Source organism: Crocuta crocuta, unplaced genomic scaffold, assembly GCF_008692635.1.
Source record: "Crocuta crocuta isolate KB4526 unplaced genomic scaffold, BGI_CrCroc_1.0 scaffold279, whole genome shotgun sequence".
Classification (NCBI taxonomy): Eukaryota; Metazoa; Chordata; class Mammalia; order Carnivora; family Hyaenidae; genus Crocuta; species Crocuta crocuta.
In genome coordinates, this window is record NW_027551570.1 from 7,288,990 (window position 1) to 7,307,148 (window position 18,159).

The 18,159-nt window shown below is 34.6% G+C and overlaps 1 protein-coding gene across 1 annotated transcript in view; it reads left to right on the forward strand.

Moving 5' to 3' along the window:
- ATP2C1 (ATPase secretory pathway Ca2+ transporting 1) overlaps positions 1 to 18,159 on the forward strand; it is a 168,510-nt gene that overhangs the window by 105,997 nt on the left and 44,354 nt on the right. The window contains exons 8-15 of the mRNA XM_077750877.1: positions 4,273 to 4,428; positions 5,583 to 5,651; positions 6,588 to 6,663; positions 10,649 to 10,715; positions 13,646 to 13,770; positions 14,656 to 14,753; positions 16,618 to 16,713; positions 16,801 to 16,890. Coding sequence (XP_077607003.1) covers positions 4,273 to 4,428; positions 5,583 to 5,651; positions 6,588 to 6,663; positions 10,649 to 10,715; positions 13,646 to 13,770; positions 14,656 to 14,753; positions 16,618 to 16,713; positions 16,801 to 16,890 — 777 coding nt within the window. The remainder of the gene's footprint in view (positions 1 to 4,272; positions 4,429 to 5,582; positions 5,652 to 6,587; positions 6,664 to 10,648; positions 10,716 to 13,645; positions 13,771 to 14,655; positions 14,754 to 16,617; positions 16,714 to 16,800; positions 16,891 to 18,159) is intronic.

Genomic DNA, 18,159 nt, shown 5'->3' on the forward strand with positions numbered 1-18,159 from the left:
TTCTTTTTTTTTTTTTTTTTTAAGTAAGCTCTGCGCCCAATATGGGGCTTAAACTCATGACCCTGAAATCAAAAGTCAGATGCTCTATTGACTGAGCCAGCCAGGCACCCATCCCCATCGATAATATATTCTTGATTTGACTTTTACAAATTTATAATCATATATATAATATATATAAGATAAAGAGTAAGACCTCTTTTTTCATATCAGTTTCTACACTAGACAGAGCTGATTGCTATTCTGCTAAAAATGATATCCCTTTTTTGTAGAAAAACCTGATTTGAGCAAAAATTCCTTTTGATGGTTATTGAACTGCTAAGGCTGACCCTGAAGTGAGGTCACTAACAGAGCCAATAAAGCTATTCATTTCTTCTCTTTTTAAAAAGTCAGATTATTTCATATTCTTTGTTTTGATAGACAACCACCAAATGTTAGTGTTCATCCATCTTTAAGATTTTTGCTTAAAGTATAAAATCTTCAACGGGAGAACATTAATTTTGCCTTTTTCAGAGAGAAGGAGTTCTTTAGATGTTTTAAACATTAGCAGGTCTTATTTCTAATTAAGAGCTCAGAAAATTACATTGAGGTTTGATTTTTATAACAAGCATTAAAGAAGAGCTTGCTGAATGAAATAAACTTTTTTGTTGACTTGTAATTCAGAAAAACATATAACTTTTAAATATATCTTTAATTAATGTCTTCTAGAAGTAGTTACAAAACTAGAGAGGAGAAATAATTTGCAAATTGATTCTCTAAATAGTTAATAAGAATTTGGAGTTAATCTGCTAGTGTTTGGGTTTTATTATGTCTCCATCTTAGGTTCCTACCTATGATATTGGGTGACTTACTTAGCCTTAAAGTGTCTATAAAATAGAGGGGATGATAATCACAGTACTTGCCTCATTGAAGTTGTTACTAGCCAAGTAATTAATAGAAAACTTAGCATATGTATGTTAGCAAAATGCCTTGCAGATAGTAAGCAATGAAATGTCAACTGACTGTTTTTAATACTAGCATCATCTCTGAAGAAAAACCTAAATTTTTCTTCTTTGGTAATAGAATTTATTAGTATGAAAAATTATACAGCCCTAAGTTTAACTTGAAAAAGAAAAGTCAAATAAATATGTTCTTATAATAAAGAATACTTCCTTTGCCTTCAAATATGGTGGGTTTTTTGTTTTTTTTTTATCTGTAGTTGGGTTGAGGTAATGAACCCAGATTTACCTGGCCTGTCTGCATACATAATTATAGAAAAAGGGACGCTTTTTAAAGACTATAGGACTCATGATCTGTGCTTTAAGGATGACTTTTTATAAGCCTGTTTTGATACTAAAATTTTAACATTTATATGGTACTATCCTTCTGGAAATAACATAGTTTAGTCTCTTTGAAATTATGTGATATAATTTATTTTCATTCTGAACATTTTTCAACATCATGATCTAATCTCTGAGCTCTTGATTATATTTGTAAAGTTATATGTCTGCCTAGCACTCGGACATGCCAGGCAGTTCCTATCCCCATAGTCTTTGTACTTTTTGCTTTCTCTGCCTAGATCCTTTCATCCTGGTTGTGGCCCATCTTTGGGGCCCTCAGATCAATTGTGACTCTGCAAAAGGGTTGTTTACTTTTGAGAGAGGTTCTCACCTTTATCTAAAATGTTACTTTTGTTCCTTATGCATTTTTTCCTCCCTACCAGGTATTATATTACATACTCTTGTTTGTTTATTTTTAGATCACTTTCCCATTAAAATAAGAACTGAAGGTAGGACCTTAGTTTTGTTTACTGCTGATTCCCTCTGTGTGTGAAATAATACAAAGCCTGGCATTAATAAATATTTATTAAGTGAATGGATCAATGACATTGACCAAATTAAAATACTGTATTCATATATAGATGGGGAGAATCTATGAGTTGATTTTTAATATTTCTTTTTTATGAGACATATATGCTCATGGATAAATGAGCCATATAAAAAGATGAGATTTAGGGGCACCTGGGTGGCTCAGTCAGCTAAGCGACCAACTCTTGATTTCAGCCCAGGTCATGATCTCATGGTTCCGTGGGTTCAATCCATGCGTTGGGCTCTGGGCTGGCAGTGTGGGATTATCTCTCTCCCTCTCTGTCTCTTCCCCTCCCCCACTCGTGCTGGCTCTGTCTCCCGAAATAAACACACATTTAAAACCAAAGAAAAGAAAAAAGAAAAGATGAGATTATTTCCATCCTCATACCTTTCCCCCAGCAGGGTTTAGAGTATTTTGTATGTAATATGGATTATCAATCAAGAGGCCTGATTGAGAACACAGGCTGAGTTTATAATAGCAGCAAGAATGCACAGTCATTTAACTATTTTGGATTCATTTACTTATCTTGTTTGTTTTCCAGGGTCTAGCTTGGTGCCTGGTAGTTAAGGTGCATAGTTAAGGTAGTCAATATATGTTTGTTGGGTGAGTGAATTAACATGTAAAAAGGGTAGAATCATGAACTGAGTCCTAGTTTCTCAAAGTGTCCTAAAGACCCTAGAATAAGAGCTTCTGGAATAAAATGGATCAAAGAAATTTGTGAAACAGTATTCTGTTGATTCTCAAAGTTGAGTGTGCCTCAGAATCACCTGGAGGGCTTATAAATATAGTCTTTTAGGTCACCCTCCCTACCTCCACATTTGAAGTAGAATAGTGAATTCCTTTTCTTTTTTGGAGGGAAGGGTAGTGAATTTCTAAAAAGTTCTGGGGAGGTAGGTATAGGTTTTGCTGTTGATGCTGGTCCTGCTGGGACCACACTTTGACAACTCCTGCTGTATCTCTATTCTAATTGAGGTGATGCACACTAACCTAGTGAAGGTTTAAAGAAGTGCTGCCTAAGTAGAGAAAGCTGTTTAACTTAACTCAGTATTTCCAAAACATATTTGACTTTAGTACCCCTATTGTGTGTGTGTGTGTGTGTGTGTGTGTGTGTGTGTGTGTGTGTGTGTGTGTGTGATCTATCTATCATATTACTCTCAGTGCCTATTCACATCCTTGGAACTATTGTTCTGTGGGTCATACTTTCAGAAACAAAGCCAGGTAACATCTGCGGTGTTTTCCACATGTAAAATTATATGGTTTTCTTTTTTTTTTTATTGTCATGCTAAGGTAGGTGAAAAGTTAATTGTGTTAGGAGATTCAACTGTGTTAGGAGTGAAACCCTCAGAATTGATTCTTGTTGCACACTTGTAAGATAATATGATGGTCATGATTTGCATGGAAACATTTATATATGTTTTTGATTTTTGCTGATGTACATTTGGGATCAAGGTAAGGATGCATATATAGAAAGCAGAATTCATGAAAATGAGCCCAAAATGATGAAATGATTTCTTTCTCAGTACATTATATACCTTTTATTCATATTTCTCTTTCTGGATATCTGTTTTTAATCTGCCAAACACATTTTCAGAACTTCAGGTCATGACAAAATTAGGAAATAATAATATTTTATTATGAAAGTTGTTTTCTCTAAAGATTGCATCTCAGCTAATGTTTCCTTTTCTCTGGTTATATTTTGAAATTGAGGCTAATCTTGTCTCATAGCATTCTACTTTGCATGCTAGATTGTCTTGACTTCATATTTTTCTTTTTATAAATTTATTTTTTTAATATATATATTTTTAATTTAATTTTTAAATATATTTTTAAATGTTTATTTGCTTTTGAGAGAGAGAGAAAGAGACAGAGCATAAGGAGGGGAGGGCAGAAAGAGAGAGAAGAGACCCAGAATTTGAAGCAGGCTCCAGGCTCTGAGATGTTAGTCAGTGGAGATTCTGATGTGGAACTAAGGAACCATGAGATCAGGACCTAAGCTGAAGTCAGACGCTTAACTGACTGAGCCACCCAGGCACCCTTTTATTTTTTTTAAATGTTTATATTTATTTCAAGAGAGAGACAGCGTGAACAGGGGAGGGGTGGAGAAAGAGGTTCTCAAGTAGGTTCCTCACTGTCAGCACAGAGCCTGATGTGGGGCTTGATCCCTTGAACCATGGGATCATGAACTAAGCCGAAATCAAGAGTTGGACGCTTACCTGACTAAGCCACCCAGGGCGCCCCGACTTTACTTCATATTTTAAATATGGTTGTACGTATTTTGGTCTTCTTAGAGTAATGGATATGATAAAAGATTTGGGTGATTATAAGAAAGGTGATACTTGAGGAAGAAGCGATGGTTACAAACTCTTCAGATATTAAATGGAACACAGGGAGTCTTCACACTTAATGGGTTGCATTATGTTTTCCAAGGCTGTGGATCTTTCCATTGATGAGTCCAGCTTGACAGGAGAGACAACACCTTGTTCTAAGGTGACAGCTCCTCAGCCAGCTGCAACTAATGGAGATCTTGCATCAAGAAGTAACATTGCCTTCATGGGAACATTGGTCAGATGTGGCAAAGCTAAGGTAATTTTTTCCTCTTGTTTTGAAAACAGCAACTCCTTTATTTTCAACCTTCTTTAAAGTTCTATTTGGCTAATTTTACGTGGCTAGTTTAAAAATATATGACAAAGAGGGGTTCCTGGGTGGCTCAGTTGGTTGAATGTCTGACTCTTCATTTTGGCTCAGGTCATGATCTCATGGGATCAAGCTCTGTGTTGGGCTCTGCATTGACAGCACAGAGCCTGCTTGGGATTCTCTCTCTCCCTATCTCTTGTCCCCTCTGCAACTTGGATGTGTACTTCTGCTCTCTCTCTCTCTTTTCCAGTCTCTCAAATAAATAAGCATGAAAAAAACATGTATAAGGACATCTGGGTGGCTTAGTCATTTAAGTGTCTGACTCTTGATTTTGGCTCAGAATTGGGCTTAGTGCCGACAGTGCAGAGCCTGCTTGGGATTCTCTCTCTTTTTCTCTCTTTCTCTGCCCCTACCCAAGAAGGGTATGTGTTTTCTCTCTCTCTCTCTCTCTCTCTCTCTCTCTCAAAAATAAATAAAGTTAAAAATATGACAAAGAAATGACAGAATTGAATATAGCCCATAGCATCTGTTTTTGAGACTAAGGAGAAGCTATGTCCTTAAGATAGAATATGTCCACATTTCTGCCACTTGCCAAATAATAAGGCCTTTAAAAGCATAGTCCTTGGTATCTGTTTTTTTTGTTTTAAATAGAAACAATGACTCTTGAATATATTAATTACTAGTTAAAATTTTAATTTAGTCGATATGGTACTACTGGCTATAATATTCCAACTACTTATCAGTCACTTGCTGGATTCTAACATTTCACAAATGTAATAGGCATGATTCAGTAGCATTTGAGGGGGAAGGAGAAACTACATTGAATGTCTCTCAAGTATAAGATAGTTTTGAATTTCAGAAATATTAATATAGACAAAGAATGGGCCTCGGAATTGGGTCAAAGTTTGTATAGTAAGGTATAAATACTAATGATGTATAGTAATATCAAAAAGTTAATTTGCTAAGGGAACCTTGGATGTATGGGTCAGTCATCTTGACTCTGGGCAAAGTTTTAGAAAAAAGGAATGAAACGATTTTGTTATTTTGCTTCAGAGAGCTGATTCCATAGGAATGTAAATGTATTTTCCTGTTTTTCCCTTTAGGGTATTGTCATTGGAACAGGAGAGAATTCTGAATTTGGAGAGGTTTTTAAAATGATGCAAGCAGAAGAAGTAAGTTCTTAGTTTGTTAATGATGTTTTAATTTCAAATCTGAAATTCTCCATTGTAAGTAGAGGAAAAGAAAATAATGGTGGATTATTTTATATACTGTTGAAAGTGGTATTTTACTCAGAATATCACTCAGTTGTCTATGCTTAAAAACATAATTGGAAAGCCTGTATTTGAAAGGGCTTGAATTGACATTGTTAATGTTTTAAAACATTTTGATATTTATTCATTGTTTATAGGAAAAAAAGGTTTATAGCCTATTTATAGGGCCTATTCTTTTTTGAAATTAACTCCATCATATTAGTTTTAAAGATTACTAAATGGTATATGTGTCTTTGACCAAAATTCCCAACTTTATTTCATTCCAAGCAATGGGGAAAGAAAGATTGTAAAGTAAAATAACATGGAAGATATTCTTATTTAAGAATATTGAAGATCAGTTCTCTCATTTAAAACACTTTCTTATATATAAAAAAGAAGTTGCATTCTACAAATGTCATATCATCTGGGTTTCTCAGGTAACCTGCCAAGATTCCAGTATGTGATGCAGTGTATAAAACCATTCCAAGAAGCTTGGCAGTGAGGGGACTGCTAGAGAAGGGAGTTAGCAGATCGTGGAGCCAACTGGATAAAAAGGCTTGGATTATAAGCTTGTTTGTGGATGTAGAAGGGAGAGGATTGAAAAAGTAGAGGCACCTGACGGTAATGATGTCCTGGAGAAGCTGGTAGGGAGAATAGATTTCTTCTAAAAAATAGGCATAGGAGGCATGGACCTTAAACAGACTTTTCAAAGTCTCAGCCTCCGTTTCCTCATTAAAGGGGATGTTACTTACCTTTAAGGGAAAGGGAGAGGTGTGTATGTTATGGATATGTCCCTGGCACATAGTATATATTACTAAATTTAGCTAATTGTGATAAACTCTTCTCCAATTTGTCAAGGCACCAAAAACCCCTCTGCAGAAGAGCATGGACCTCTTAGGAAAACAACTTTCCTTTTACTCCTTTGGTATAATAGGTAAGAGAAGAGTGAGTATGTATATCTCATATATTTACTTAGGGTTTTTTTTTTTAATTTTTAAAATTTTTAATGGGAAGGGGGAGTTTAGATAGTTACATAAATTTATTCATTTAATTAATTTTTAGTTTACTACTACTTAAAATGTTTTTTAACATTTATTTATTTTTGAGAGAGAGACAGTGTGAGTTGGGGAAGGGCAGAGAGAGAGGAACACACAGAATCTGAAGCAGGATTCAGGCTCTGAGCTGTAAGCACAGAGCCCACGGTGGGGCTCGGCCTCTCAAACTATGAGATCATGACCTGAGCTGAAGTTGGATGCTTAACTGACTGAACTACCCAGGCGCCCCTAATTTACTACTACTTTTTAAAAATGATAAAACTAGCCCCCAGCCATTTTCCTTTTCTGCAAAGATAAATTAGAACTTCATGTAATTCCTATAATCAAAGAGCATTTCTATAAACATTTTAGTATTTGTCTTTCTTGTTTTCAACAAAATGGATAGTAATGTTTTATGAACTACTTTTCTTTTTTGTTTCACATATTTTTCATAAACATCTTGCCATTAAATAGATGCTCTTTATATAGATGTCATGAAATAGATGGTTGTATAGTATTCCATTATGTGAGGAAAAATTTTTCTTAAAAGTAAAATTATTGGGTCAAAGAGTATGCATATAATTTTTCAATTTTTAGCATGTTTTACAGGTTTTTGTTTCATATTGCCAAGTAATATCTTTCATCAGCAAGGTAAAGGTGTTTGTCTTCCAACACTCTTGCCAACTTTGTTGTCATTAACAGATGAATAAAAGGTTTCTCATTATTTTATTTCACAACTCTTTATAGAGAAACTGAACATTTGTCATATGTATATTGGTCCTTTTTATTTTATGACCGGCCAATCTATTTATTTTGTCCCTCTTCTTATGGCTTGAGTCTTAGATTGGTAACAGCTATTTGTGTAATTAGGATAGCCATCCCTTTAGTTAAGTTTATTCCCCCACTTTTAAAATTTCCTTTGGGGGATCAGTATAATAAACTTGGTATGGAGTAGGGAGATGTGATTGAAATATCTTGTCCTGAGATTGTGCTGTCCTGTTGATAATCTCTGCAATTACAGTTTTTGTTTTTATTTACAGAGGCTGTCCCAAACCCATGTTGTGAAAAGTGTTTATATTTATTTAAACATCAATGTACTGCTTTAGATTTTATTTTTGACACAGTTTTATTATTTAGAATTTATTTTAGTATTAGATTTAAGGCAAGGGCCCCTGGGTGGCTCAGTTGGTTGTGTACCCTTGGGCTTAGGTCATGATCTCATGATTTGTGAGTTCAAACCTTAGATTGGGCTTGCTGCTGTGAGCACAGAGCCCACTTCAGATCCTCCCCTGCTCATGTGTTTTCTTTCTCTCTCAAAAATAAACATTTAAAAAAAAAAAACCCTTAAGTTAGAGTTAAAACATTTTTATTCAAAAAAAAAAAAAACATTTTTACTCAAAAGTTAATTATCCCAATACCATTAATTCTCTAGTTCATTCTATTTGTAAAATGTTGTTTTATTTTAAAAAGTTCATTTATTTGAGAGCAAAAGAGCACAAGTACAGGGAGGGGCAGAGAAAGAGGGAGAGAGAGAATTCCAATCAGGCTCCACGCAGTTAGCACAGAGCCTGACATGGGGCTTGATTTTCCAAACCCTGAGTTCACGACCTGAGCTGAAATCAAGAGTCAGATGCTTAACCAACTGAGCCACCTGTGCACCCCTCTCTAGTCCATTCTTTTATTCACTCAGTTGAAATGACGTCTTTATCCTATATTAAACACTTGAATAAATTTTGGAGCCCTTACTTTTTCTTTAATTTTTCCATGATGTTAGTTTAATTATTTTTGCTAGCTTAAAGTTTCAAAATCAATAATGTAATTCTAAATTAAAACACATTTCCGTTATGCAGTTTCACTTAAATAATTTTTAAAATACTGTATCGATCCATTTGTCTTCATCATAAAGTAGAAGATGGAAAAGTATTTCATTCCTCTTTTTAACTGGTTTGTATATTGTCACACCCCTCATAATTTGATTATTGCTATTTATTTTCTAGAAATTATAGGGAATTTGATAAATGTTAGGGCATTTAGCCAATTAAATTCCCTCAGTTTATATTAACACTGTACCGTGAATCCACCTCACTTTTAATGATAAAAATCTTTGAACTTTATCATTACCTTGTTTTAATATAATATATAGGACATAATATTTTTTTTGTTAGGATAGTATATGGACTAGAATAAGGGTCAAGATCAAAATCAGAGGTTAATAGATTTTTTTTTTTTTTGGTATAGCACCCACTAGTAAATATTTAGCCTTTGGTCCATACCAAAATATTTCCGATATTCTTTGTTGAAAATACTCAACTCAGCCATCAGAAGGGAAGCAATCATAGACAATACCTAAACAAATGGATATAACTATGTTCTAACACATTATTTACAAAAGCATTCAGGACGCCCACAGATTATAGTTTGCTGACTTCTGGTGTAGTTCTTTGGACATAATTTCTTCTGTCCGGATAGGATTAGGGATAGAATCGTAGACAGTCACAATCTGGATTATTTATTTATTTATTAATGTTTATTTTTGAGAGAGAGAGGGAGAAAGGGAGGGGCAGAGAGAGAGGGAGACAGAGAATCAAAGCAGGATCCAGGCTCTGAGTTGTCAGCGCAGACCTCAACACAGGGCTCTCTCACGAATTGTGAGATCATGATCTGAGCTGAAGTTGGATGCTAAGCTGACTAAACCACGCAGGTGTGCCGCCATAATTATACTATTTTGTTTGTATTAATGTAGAATACAATCTTGAGGTGGTTATATTTTATTAAACTGTGATGATACTGTATTTTTTCCCATCAAAGCCAGTGGTACACTTCTTGCCCCCTTTCTTACAAAGGTCAAAGCAAGAGTGTATATATTGTTTGGTTTGTGTTAATTGATTTTTATTTGTAAATGCCATAAAAGTAGTAGTTTTTTTGCCCCATTTATTTATTTATTTAAATGTTTTATTTATTTCTGAGAGAGAGACACACACACACACACACATACACACACACAGCCTGAGTAGGGGATGGTCAGAGAGAAAGGGAAACACAGAATTTGAAACAGGCTCCAGGCTCTCAGCTAGCTGTCAACACAGAGCCCGATGTGGGGCTTGAACCCAGGAGCTGTGAGATCATGGCCTGAGCCGAAGTCGGACAGTTAACTGACTGAGCCACCCAAGCACCCCAGTTTTTTTTTTCTTTTTAATTTTAGAGAGAATTTGCACAAGTGGGGGAGAGGGGCAGAGGGAGAGAGTCTTAAGCAGGGTCCATACTTAGTGCAGAGCTGGACACAGGTCTTGATCCTACGACCCTAGAATCATGACCTGAGCTGAAATTGAGTCTGATGCTCAACCAACTGAGCCACCCACGGGCCCCATTAATTTTTAAATGTTATAATGTAATTTTAGATATTTTAAGTAAGATGTATCACTCTTGCAGCCAGGTCCTAAGTATTCCTTTGCAGTACAAACTTTCTATGTATTGCCTGGATATTTAGTGATGAGAAGTAAAGTTCCAAGGTTTATTTTTGCAAAGCTGATAATAGATGACCTATGTGTCTGATGCTACCTTCTTTTTTTCCTGTTGTGTGAAAATACTGGTAATGTTTTCTTATAATGGTAACTCTCAGATATTATTGCTTTAAGGAGTGAGTGGAGGTAGTGGCAACAGAAGGTTAAATGTGTGTGTGTATGTGCACACGTGTTTGCATATACATTATCTTTAAGCAGCTTTAATTTTAATCTCCCCTGCTTAATGAATTTTTCTAAAATCTTGTAACTGTGATCTGTTATACTTTCCTTTATGTTACGGGAGTTTTTGACTGCCCTCAGCACCCCATTCATACTGATGTGATTTTATATAAAAGGAAGAAATAGCTATTTGAATCTTTTCCAGGTATCATCATGTTGGTTGGCTGGTTACTAGGAAAAGATATCCTGGAAATGTTTACGATTAGTGTAAGGTAAGTTCTAATGATTTGTTTATAAATTGAAGTCTTTTTTCCCTGTCTTATTTCTCTAATAGTTACATTTTGAAATGAACTCTAGAAAAATTAAAATCTACATATATAGCAGTGAAGAAAACGCACACTAGATGTCTGGAATTATTATTGCATTTAAAACATGTTTATTTAAATTTTTTTGAGAGAGAGTGAGAGAGAAAGCAAGAGTACACATACAAGGCAGAGGCTGAGAGAGAGAGGGAGACAGAGAATCCCAAGCAGGCTCTGCACTGTGCAGACCCTGACGTAGGGCTCAGTCTCACAAAAACTGCACCATCATGACCTGAGCAGAAACCAAGAATCAGATGCTTAACCAATTGAACCACCCAGACACCCCCAATATTGCAGTTTTATATATAAATGGACAGTTAAAGACCACCAAACTGAAAACTAGCAACATGAAAGAGAAAGACCAAAATAATTGAAATTGAATAAACAATCTCAGAGGAAAATGAAAAATTCAAGAAATAGCAGAAATATTAAAACTGGAAAGCATATTTATTTTCAGAAATTTGTAAAGAAACTGCATTTATGATATACAGATTGCTGCAGAAGAGGATTGGAGAAAAACGGTTTTAGGAATTATGATTTTGACTGCTGAAATCAAACATTCACTTAGGGGCTGTAATATAAATTAAAAAGGGCTCCCTAAAAAGAGACTAAAGTGTCCAAAGCAGAAAATGAAATAAACTAACTTGGATGTAAATTTAAAAAATAATAATGATTAAAAAAAATTAAAGAGGCAAAAAAAGTGACAAATAATAATTTAATAAATGCCAATCTAAGTAAAAGGAGTTTCAAAAAGAATTAAGAAATTATGTAAGAAATGATTCATGAATATATTATCTCTCTGAAGCAAGACCTGGTATCTTTATAGCTTGTATAGATTCTTTAAATGCCAAATAAGATGAAAAAAAACCCTCCAGACTAGATACATCATATGACATTAAAGAAAACTAGCAGGTCATCTGTAAAGGGAGGATAATTAGACTGGTATCAAACTTCTTGTTAGCAACTGCAGTTTCCACCATGGGTCTTTTTAGATTCTACTAAATGTTTCATTTCACAAGACTTTCATATGTCATATTTGGTACCTGTGCCCTGAACAGCATGGCAACTTAAGGCATTCCTCTTCTGAGAGTCTGTGCAGTATCATTCTTCTGCATTCTTGTTTTAGGCACAGTTGGAAATAATAATTACAATAATTGCAATGTTTTAAGACATAGGAAAAATAAGGTCACTAACATCTTAGATTTATAAAAGTACAACAGACCCATATAATTATTGCAAAATAAAATGTGTTTTAAACTTTTCTAGGGGCACCTGGGTGGCTCAGTCAGTTAAGCATCTGACTTCAGCTCAGGTCATGATCTCCTGGTTCAGGTTTGAGTCCTACATCGGGCTCTGTGCTGACAGCTCAGGGCCTGGAGCCTGCTTTGGATTCAGTGTCTCCTCCTTTTCTGCGTCTTCCTTGTTCACACTCTGTCTCTCTCTCAAAGTAAATTTAAAAAACATAAAAATTTTTTAAAATTAAAAATTTCTAACGAAGCTTTTCATAATCCATTTATTCCTTTGCAAATTATTTATAAAGTGACCTAAATACAAAAGGAAAGGTCCACTAGATCAAGATTATAAACTGATGCCTATTTGTCTTGAGATAGTGAGGGTTAATGGAAGCATAAGAAGAGAGGATTCTATTTGAGCATAAAATAGTTCAAAAGAGAGAAGGAAACATTAATGATTGCACATATTTCTTGCCTCTAGTGTACACTGTTTAGCCAGTGGTATTGTGTCATTCATTGGCTTTCACCTTTTAGAATTAACCTGTAAACCTTAATAATGCTTATAGAACAGGATGCTAATGATATCAAGGTAGATCATTCTGAAGAAAAGGTAGGTAATAGAAATTGGGAAGTAGAAGCAGTGGAGAGAACAATGTTAGAATGAAGAACAGGATACATGTCCTTACCTGTAGAGGAATTTGGTGTGGGATAAAAAATAGAGACTTAATTTGATTTTTAAAAAAATTGCAGAGGGAAACAATGAAGTAATTAATTTTTTTGTTATGAGAAAATACACATACCATCAAGTTTACCATTTTAAAATGTACAATTCAGTGGAATTAAATTCATTCATAGTATTGTACAACCACAACCACTTTCAAATGTTGGTACTTCTCAGCACCTGAAAAGAAAACCCTGTGCCCATTGTGTGATCACGCACATTCTTCCTTCTCTCTTGCCTTTGGCAGCCGCTAAACTGCTTCCTGTCTTTGAATTTGCTTACTGTTAATATTTCGTATAAATGGAACCAAAACAATATGTGTCTTTTGTATCTGGTTTCTTTCACTTAGCATAATGTTTTTGAGGTTCATCCATGTTGTAGGATGTATCAGTACTTCATTTTTTTTTAATGGCAAAATACTACTTCCTTGTATGGATATATCACAATTTCCCATTTATCAGTTGATGGACATTTGGGCTATTTACATCTTTTGGTGATTGTAAATAGTGCTGGTATGACCAGTCATGTGTTTCTGTCTGAATACCTGCTACTGTTATCTGTACTTATAGATAAGAAAACTAAATTACAGGGGTAGAGTAATAATAGCTCAGGGTAAAACAGGTAATAACTGGTGAAGCCAGAGGTACAAATCTAGGTAATCTGTTGTCACAGCCTACATTCTTCAACCAGTGCACTTAACCTGGCAGTTAGTAGATTATCCAATAAATGGTAATCAACTTTCCCTTCCTCTTGAGGCTACTTTTTGAGTATTGACAATATTAATTTTGTATTTTTATTAGCCTCAGTATTAAGTCACACCCAATTGAAATGATTGTTGTAGGTACTATTTAATTTATGCTTCAATACTAAGTATGTATCGGTTACAGTTTGGCTGTAGCAGCAATTCCTGAAGGTCTTCCCATTGTGGTCACAGTGACTCTAGCTCTTGGTGTTATGAGAATGGTGAAGAAAAGGGCCATTGTGAAAAAACTGCCTATTGTCGAAACCCTGGGTAAGTATGTGGTAATGTGAGCATACTTATTCAACAGTGTGTGAGTTTACATCAACAGTGAATCATCTTCAGGTTATTACCATTTTTGTCTTAGAGGCTCAAGTAGTGGTATTTGACTGGTGGCAAAGTTAAGTATTGTTTTCACAACCAAAGAAGGTACTTAAAAATGCATATCATTCAGGACAGGGGGCTTTCAGAGAAATCTTTCTGTATCATAGAATATTCTAATGCTTAAATCATGTAAAAACTCTATTTAACCAATGAAACCTTGGAGTAAAGTTAATAGAATTTATTTTCTTTTGACATCTCAAGGAAGATAATTGATAATTATAGATCCCAGAATGTCATACTTAAGTTGAATTTCTGATAATAACAGTAAATATACAACAGTTGCTAAGTGTTGCTATAACAACTTTATGTGCACTATGAAAATTGCAGTAACTTTCTGTATGCTATGAAACTTCTTTTTTAAATTTAGGAATCCAAAAATGTTGAATTTAATTTTTAGTTTGTATTATAGTGCTGAGAAGGCAAAATATCTTAAAATACTGACTGAAAAAATTATATGGGTTTAAATTTAGGTACCCTTAAACTTTCTAGAAATGTTATATAAAGTTATTATATAAAGCTATGTAAGAAGCTTTGTAGAAATTCAACTGCAGATTAATAAGAAAAAGTCAATAATTATCAGTTAATCTACTTTTTCATTTTAATATGAGAAATTTATGGTAAAAGAATAATGAGAAAATGTCTACAATTATCAGTGAGCTTGATTTGTACGAAATTCAGAGCAGCAGGACAGGCTTCAGAGTCTTTGATTTGTTTTCAATGTGAACTTGTTTATTTCTGACTCTCTGGTGACATGTAATGATTTTTATCCTGTAGGCTGCTGTAATGTGATTTGTTCAGATAAAACTGGAACACTGACAAAGAACGAAATGACTGTTACTCACATATTTACTTCAGACGGTCTGCATGCTGAGGTACTCTATAGATTTTCTTTTTTTAACAAAAGTATTTCTTTGTTAAGAAACTAGGTGTGTAGACATTCCTAACAGTTTTAGTGTCTTTGAAAGGTCTATAAATTCATCAGCAGCAGAGCCTTTTCCTTATCCTACCAGTCTCAATCCCACTCCATTTGCACACTCTACACTCTACAGACCAGAAACTTTGAATCATCCTTGGCACCTTTCACTCACCCTTACTAGCCTTTTGTTACCAAACTTTTATCCTTGCTTTGTATGCAGCATGAGGGATCTTTTAGAACCAAATGTTGAGCAAGTCACTCTCTTAATTAAGATGTTTCCATTGTGACTAGGATCCTGAAGTGTGGCCTCTTGAGGCCCTTCGTGTTTTGTTCTTTATTTCCTTCTTCAGCCTTATATGTTCTGCTTCACTTTCTGTGCACCATATACACTGGCTTTATGATCTTTCAGTGTGACAAAATTTCTCCTTCAGGACCTCTGCTACTGTTCTCACCGTGTAGAACAGTCTAATATCTCTTTATCCTTTGCAGTTTGAGCCCTACTTCTTTAGAAAAGCTTTGCTGACCAATCAGAACTGGTCCCATGTTACTTGTTTTCATAGTACTCCATGCCTCTTAGTTTTTAGCCCAGGTAAAATTTGCTGTTCTTCTTTGTACTAGAAGTCGTAATAGAGCAGAACTAAGTTGCCTAACATGGGCCTGCCTCATAGTAGTAAATACTTGTTGAAAGAATAAATGAATAGATGAATTACTTTATTTTAAAAATTATATTTTGGCAGTTTCTTAAGTGCATGCCAGTGTATACGCATTGTTAATTTTGAAGCTAGAGGAGGACAAGTTCCAGTCTTCCCCCAGGCTTGACAGCATTTCTGGCTGATGTGTCCATTGACACTACTGAGGATGGGTACAGTATTTTAAATTGTATTTGTATCCAATTCACTGAGCAAAATCAGTGTTAGACAAATTGGCAAAAGTTGTATTCAGGTTTATTTAATTCCATTTTACAGAGGCTTTAAAATGAGACTTATTTAGGGTATTAGATTTGGTTAAGGACAGCTGATACTCTTGTTGAATGTGCCTTTTCTGGATGACTCAGGGTCATTGGGGTTACATGTGCTTATATGGTTCAGGTATGGAAGGTAGGATATAAGTTTTCCTTTTGTTTTAAGCCTATACTTTGACGTGTCAAGCATTAACCATTTGTTAATGGGTTAACATTCTCTAAAGTGTCTTATTTTTATTTTGAAATTTAACTTTTGTTTGGCTTGGTTTGCTCTAGCCATACAGAATAAGTATCTAGCTTGTTTCTACTTCTGATTTTTAAAACTGACGTGTAATATATTATGTTACAGTAGTTTGTAAGTGCTAGGATAAATCACATAATGTCTTTGAGCCTGCATATTTGCAAAAAGAATTCTGGTTTTTTCTGGGTCTCAGATTTATCACAAGTGTTAGGTGTGGAAATGGATTTGAAATCTTGAAAATTTTAGTATGTTACATAAATGTAATGTTACATAAATTTAAAGTTTACTTATATATGGAGATTTTCGTGGTTTATCTTTTTTTATAGTGTATCATAAGTGGAAACAATATAAGATTATATTAACTATTTCTTATACTGTACATTGTTATAATTAATAATTTAATTATTAGTATAGTTATAGGTTTGTCATAGTGAAAATTAGAATATATATTCTTTTAACTATTAAATATACTTTCAGACAAGTACTTTCCTAAATATATATGCTAATAGTATCATGATGTATAAAGTTAAATGAACATAACTCATCATAGTTTTCAGTTTTCATGAGTATTGTCATTGTCTACTGGTTGAATTATTGACCTCACTTTATGTTCCTTAGGTTACCGGTGTTGGCTACAATCCATTTGGGGAAGTGATTGTTGATGGTGATGTAGTTCATGGATTCTATAACCCAGCTGTTAGCAGAATTGTTGAGGTAACTACTTTATTCTCTAAGGAGATGACTTTTCATAATGATTTAGTACACAACGATGAGTTCATAGTTTCCGTGTATTTCTCTTAGGCGGGCTGTGTATGCAATGATGCTGTAATTAGAAACAACACTCTAATGGGGAAGCCAACGGAAGGAGCCTTAATTGCTCTTGCAATGAAGGTATGTGTCCAATCTGTCTTCCACATACATGGTATCACCCTCACAAGAGAATGTGAGGCCGTCAGTTTCAGTATTACTGGTTTTTCAGTGTAGAATGAAGACAACTCATAATGTTTTATTGTTTTCATTGCCTTTTGGGAACTAGTTTTATTCTTCCTGGAACTACAGAGCCAATACAGCCTTTTCTGTATAGCTTTATGCCTTATGTTCAGGAAACAAACTAATGACCAGTGACTGGATTTCTTCTTATGAAGAATGTTCTTGTTTTCCATAACATTTAAAGTTTTCTGTGAAAAGCTTTAAAAACGTGTGTAATTGCTGAAATACTAACATTCAAATGAGTAAAAGGCAACAATCTTTAAAGTATTTCCATGTAAAGATATTAAGACCATCATGAGAAATCAGCTTTTCTTTTTCCAGTCCTCGCACTTCCTCCATTATCAGTTTCTTGAAATGAGTATAGAGTTAGAATTTGTGTTGGGGAAATAGGGTGCCATTCTCTTTGACCCTTTCGTCTATCCCGGTTGTTCTCTTCTAAGTCTTACCTTTGATTAAATAAGAAACCTAGAGTTCACTCTGTCACTCCCATAACAAAAATTAAAACTCCTACTTTTAAAAGCAGTCTTAGAAAGCTTTGAAACTTGTATGAAACAGGATACCTCTAAATGAAGTTGTTTGAATTGAGATCCAATATAGAAATGTAGGTTATTATATTTAATAAAATTGATATTTTTAGAATATAGTTTTAACAGAAAGCTACATTTTTTATCATTTGTTCTCTTGTAACTGAAATAGCATCATATAGCTTTTTGAAAGATATTTAAAAGTTGAATCTATTAACAGGTATTTACTGTGTTGTACTTAACCTTATACTCTTAACTTTTAAGAGAGTGTGTGTAAAACCACCTCCTTATTACTGGGGACCTCACATTTTAGGGTAGGGAGTTGACAGTGACATTCTGGGAACAAAAAGAAGGTAAACCAGTATAGTATATAGTTAAGTCTTAGATGTTGAGCCACGTATAAAAGCAATGCACATTCAGACTGGAGACTTAGGCTTTGAAGGATAGGCAGGATTTGGACAGGTGGTAAGCTAGGGAAACAGCAAGGATAAAAGCGTGGAGAAATAAATAAGCATAGATTGTGTGGTGGCTTATGTATTGGTAACCTGGATGAAAAGAAAGGAGTTTGAGTAACCCACAGGATTGTTAAATAGACTGCACGGTGGGTTTCTGGAGGATCTTTGAAAGCCGGGAAGAAAAGTCTGAA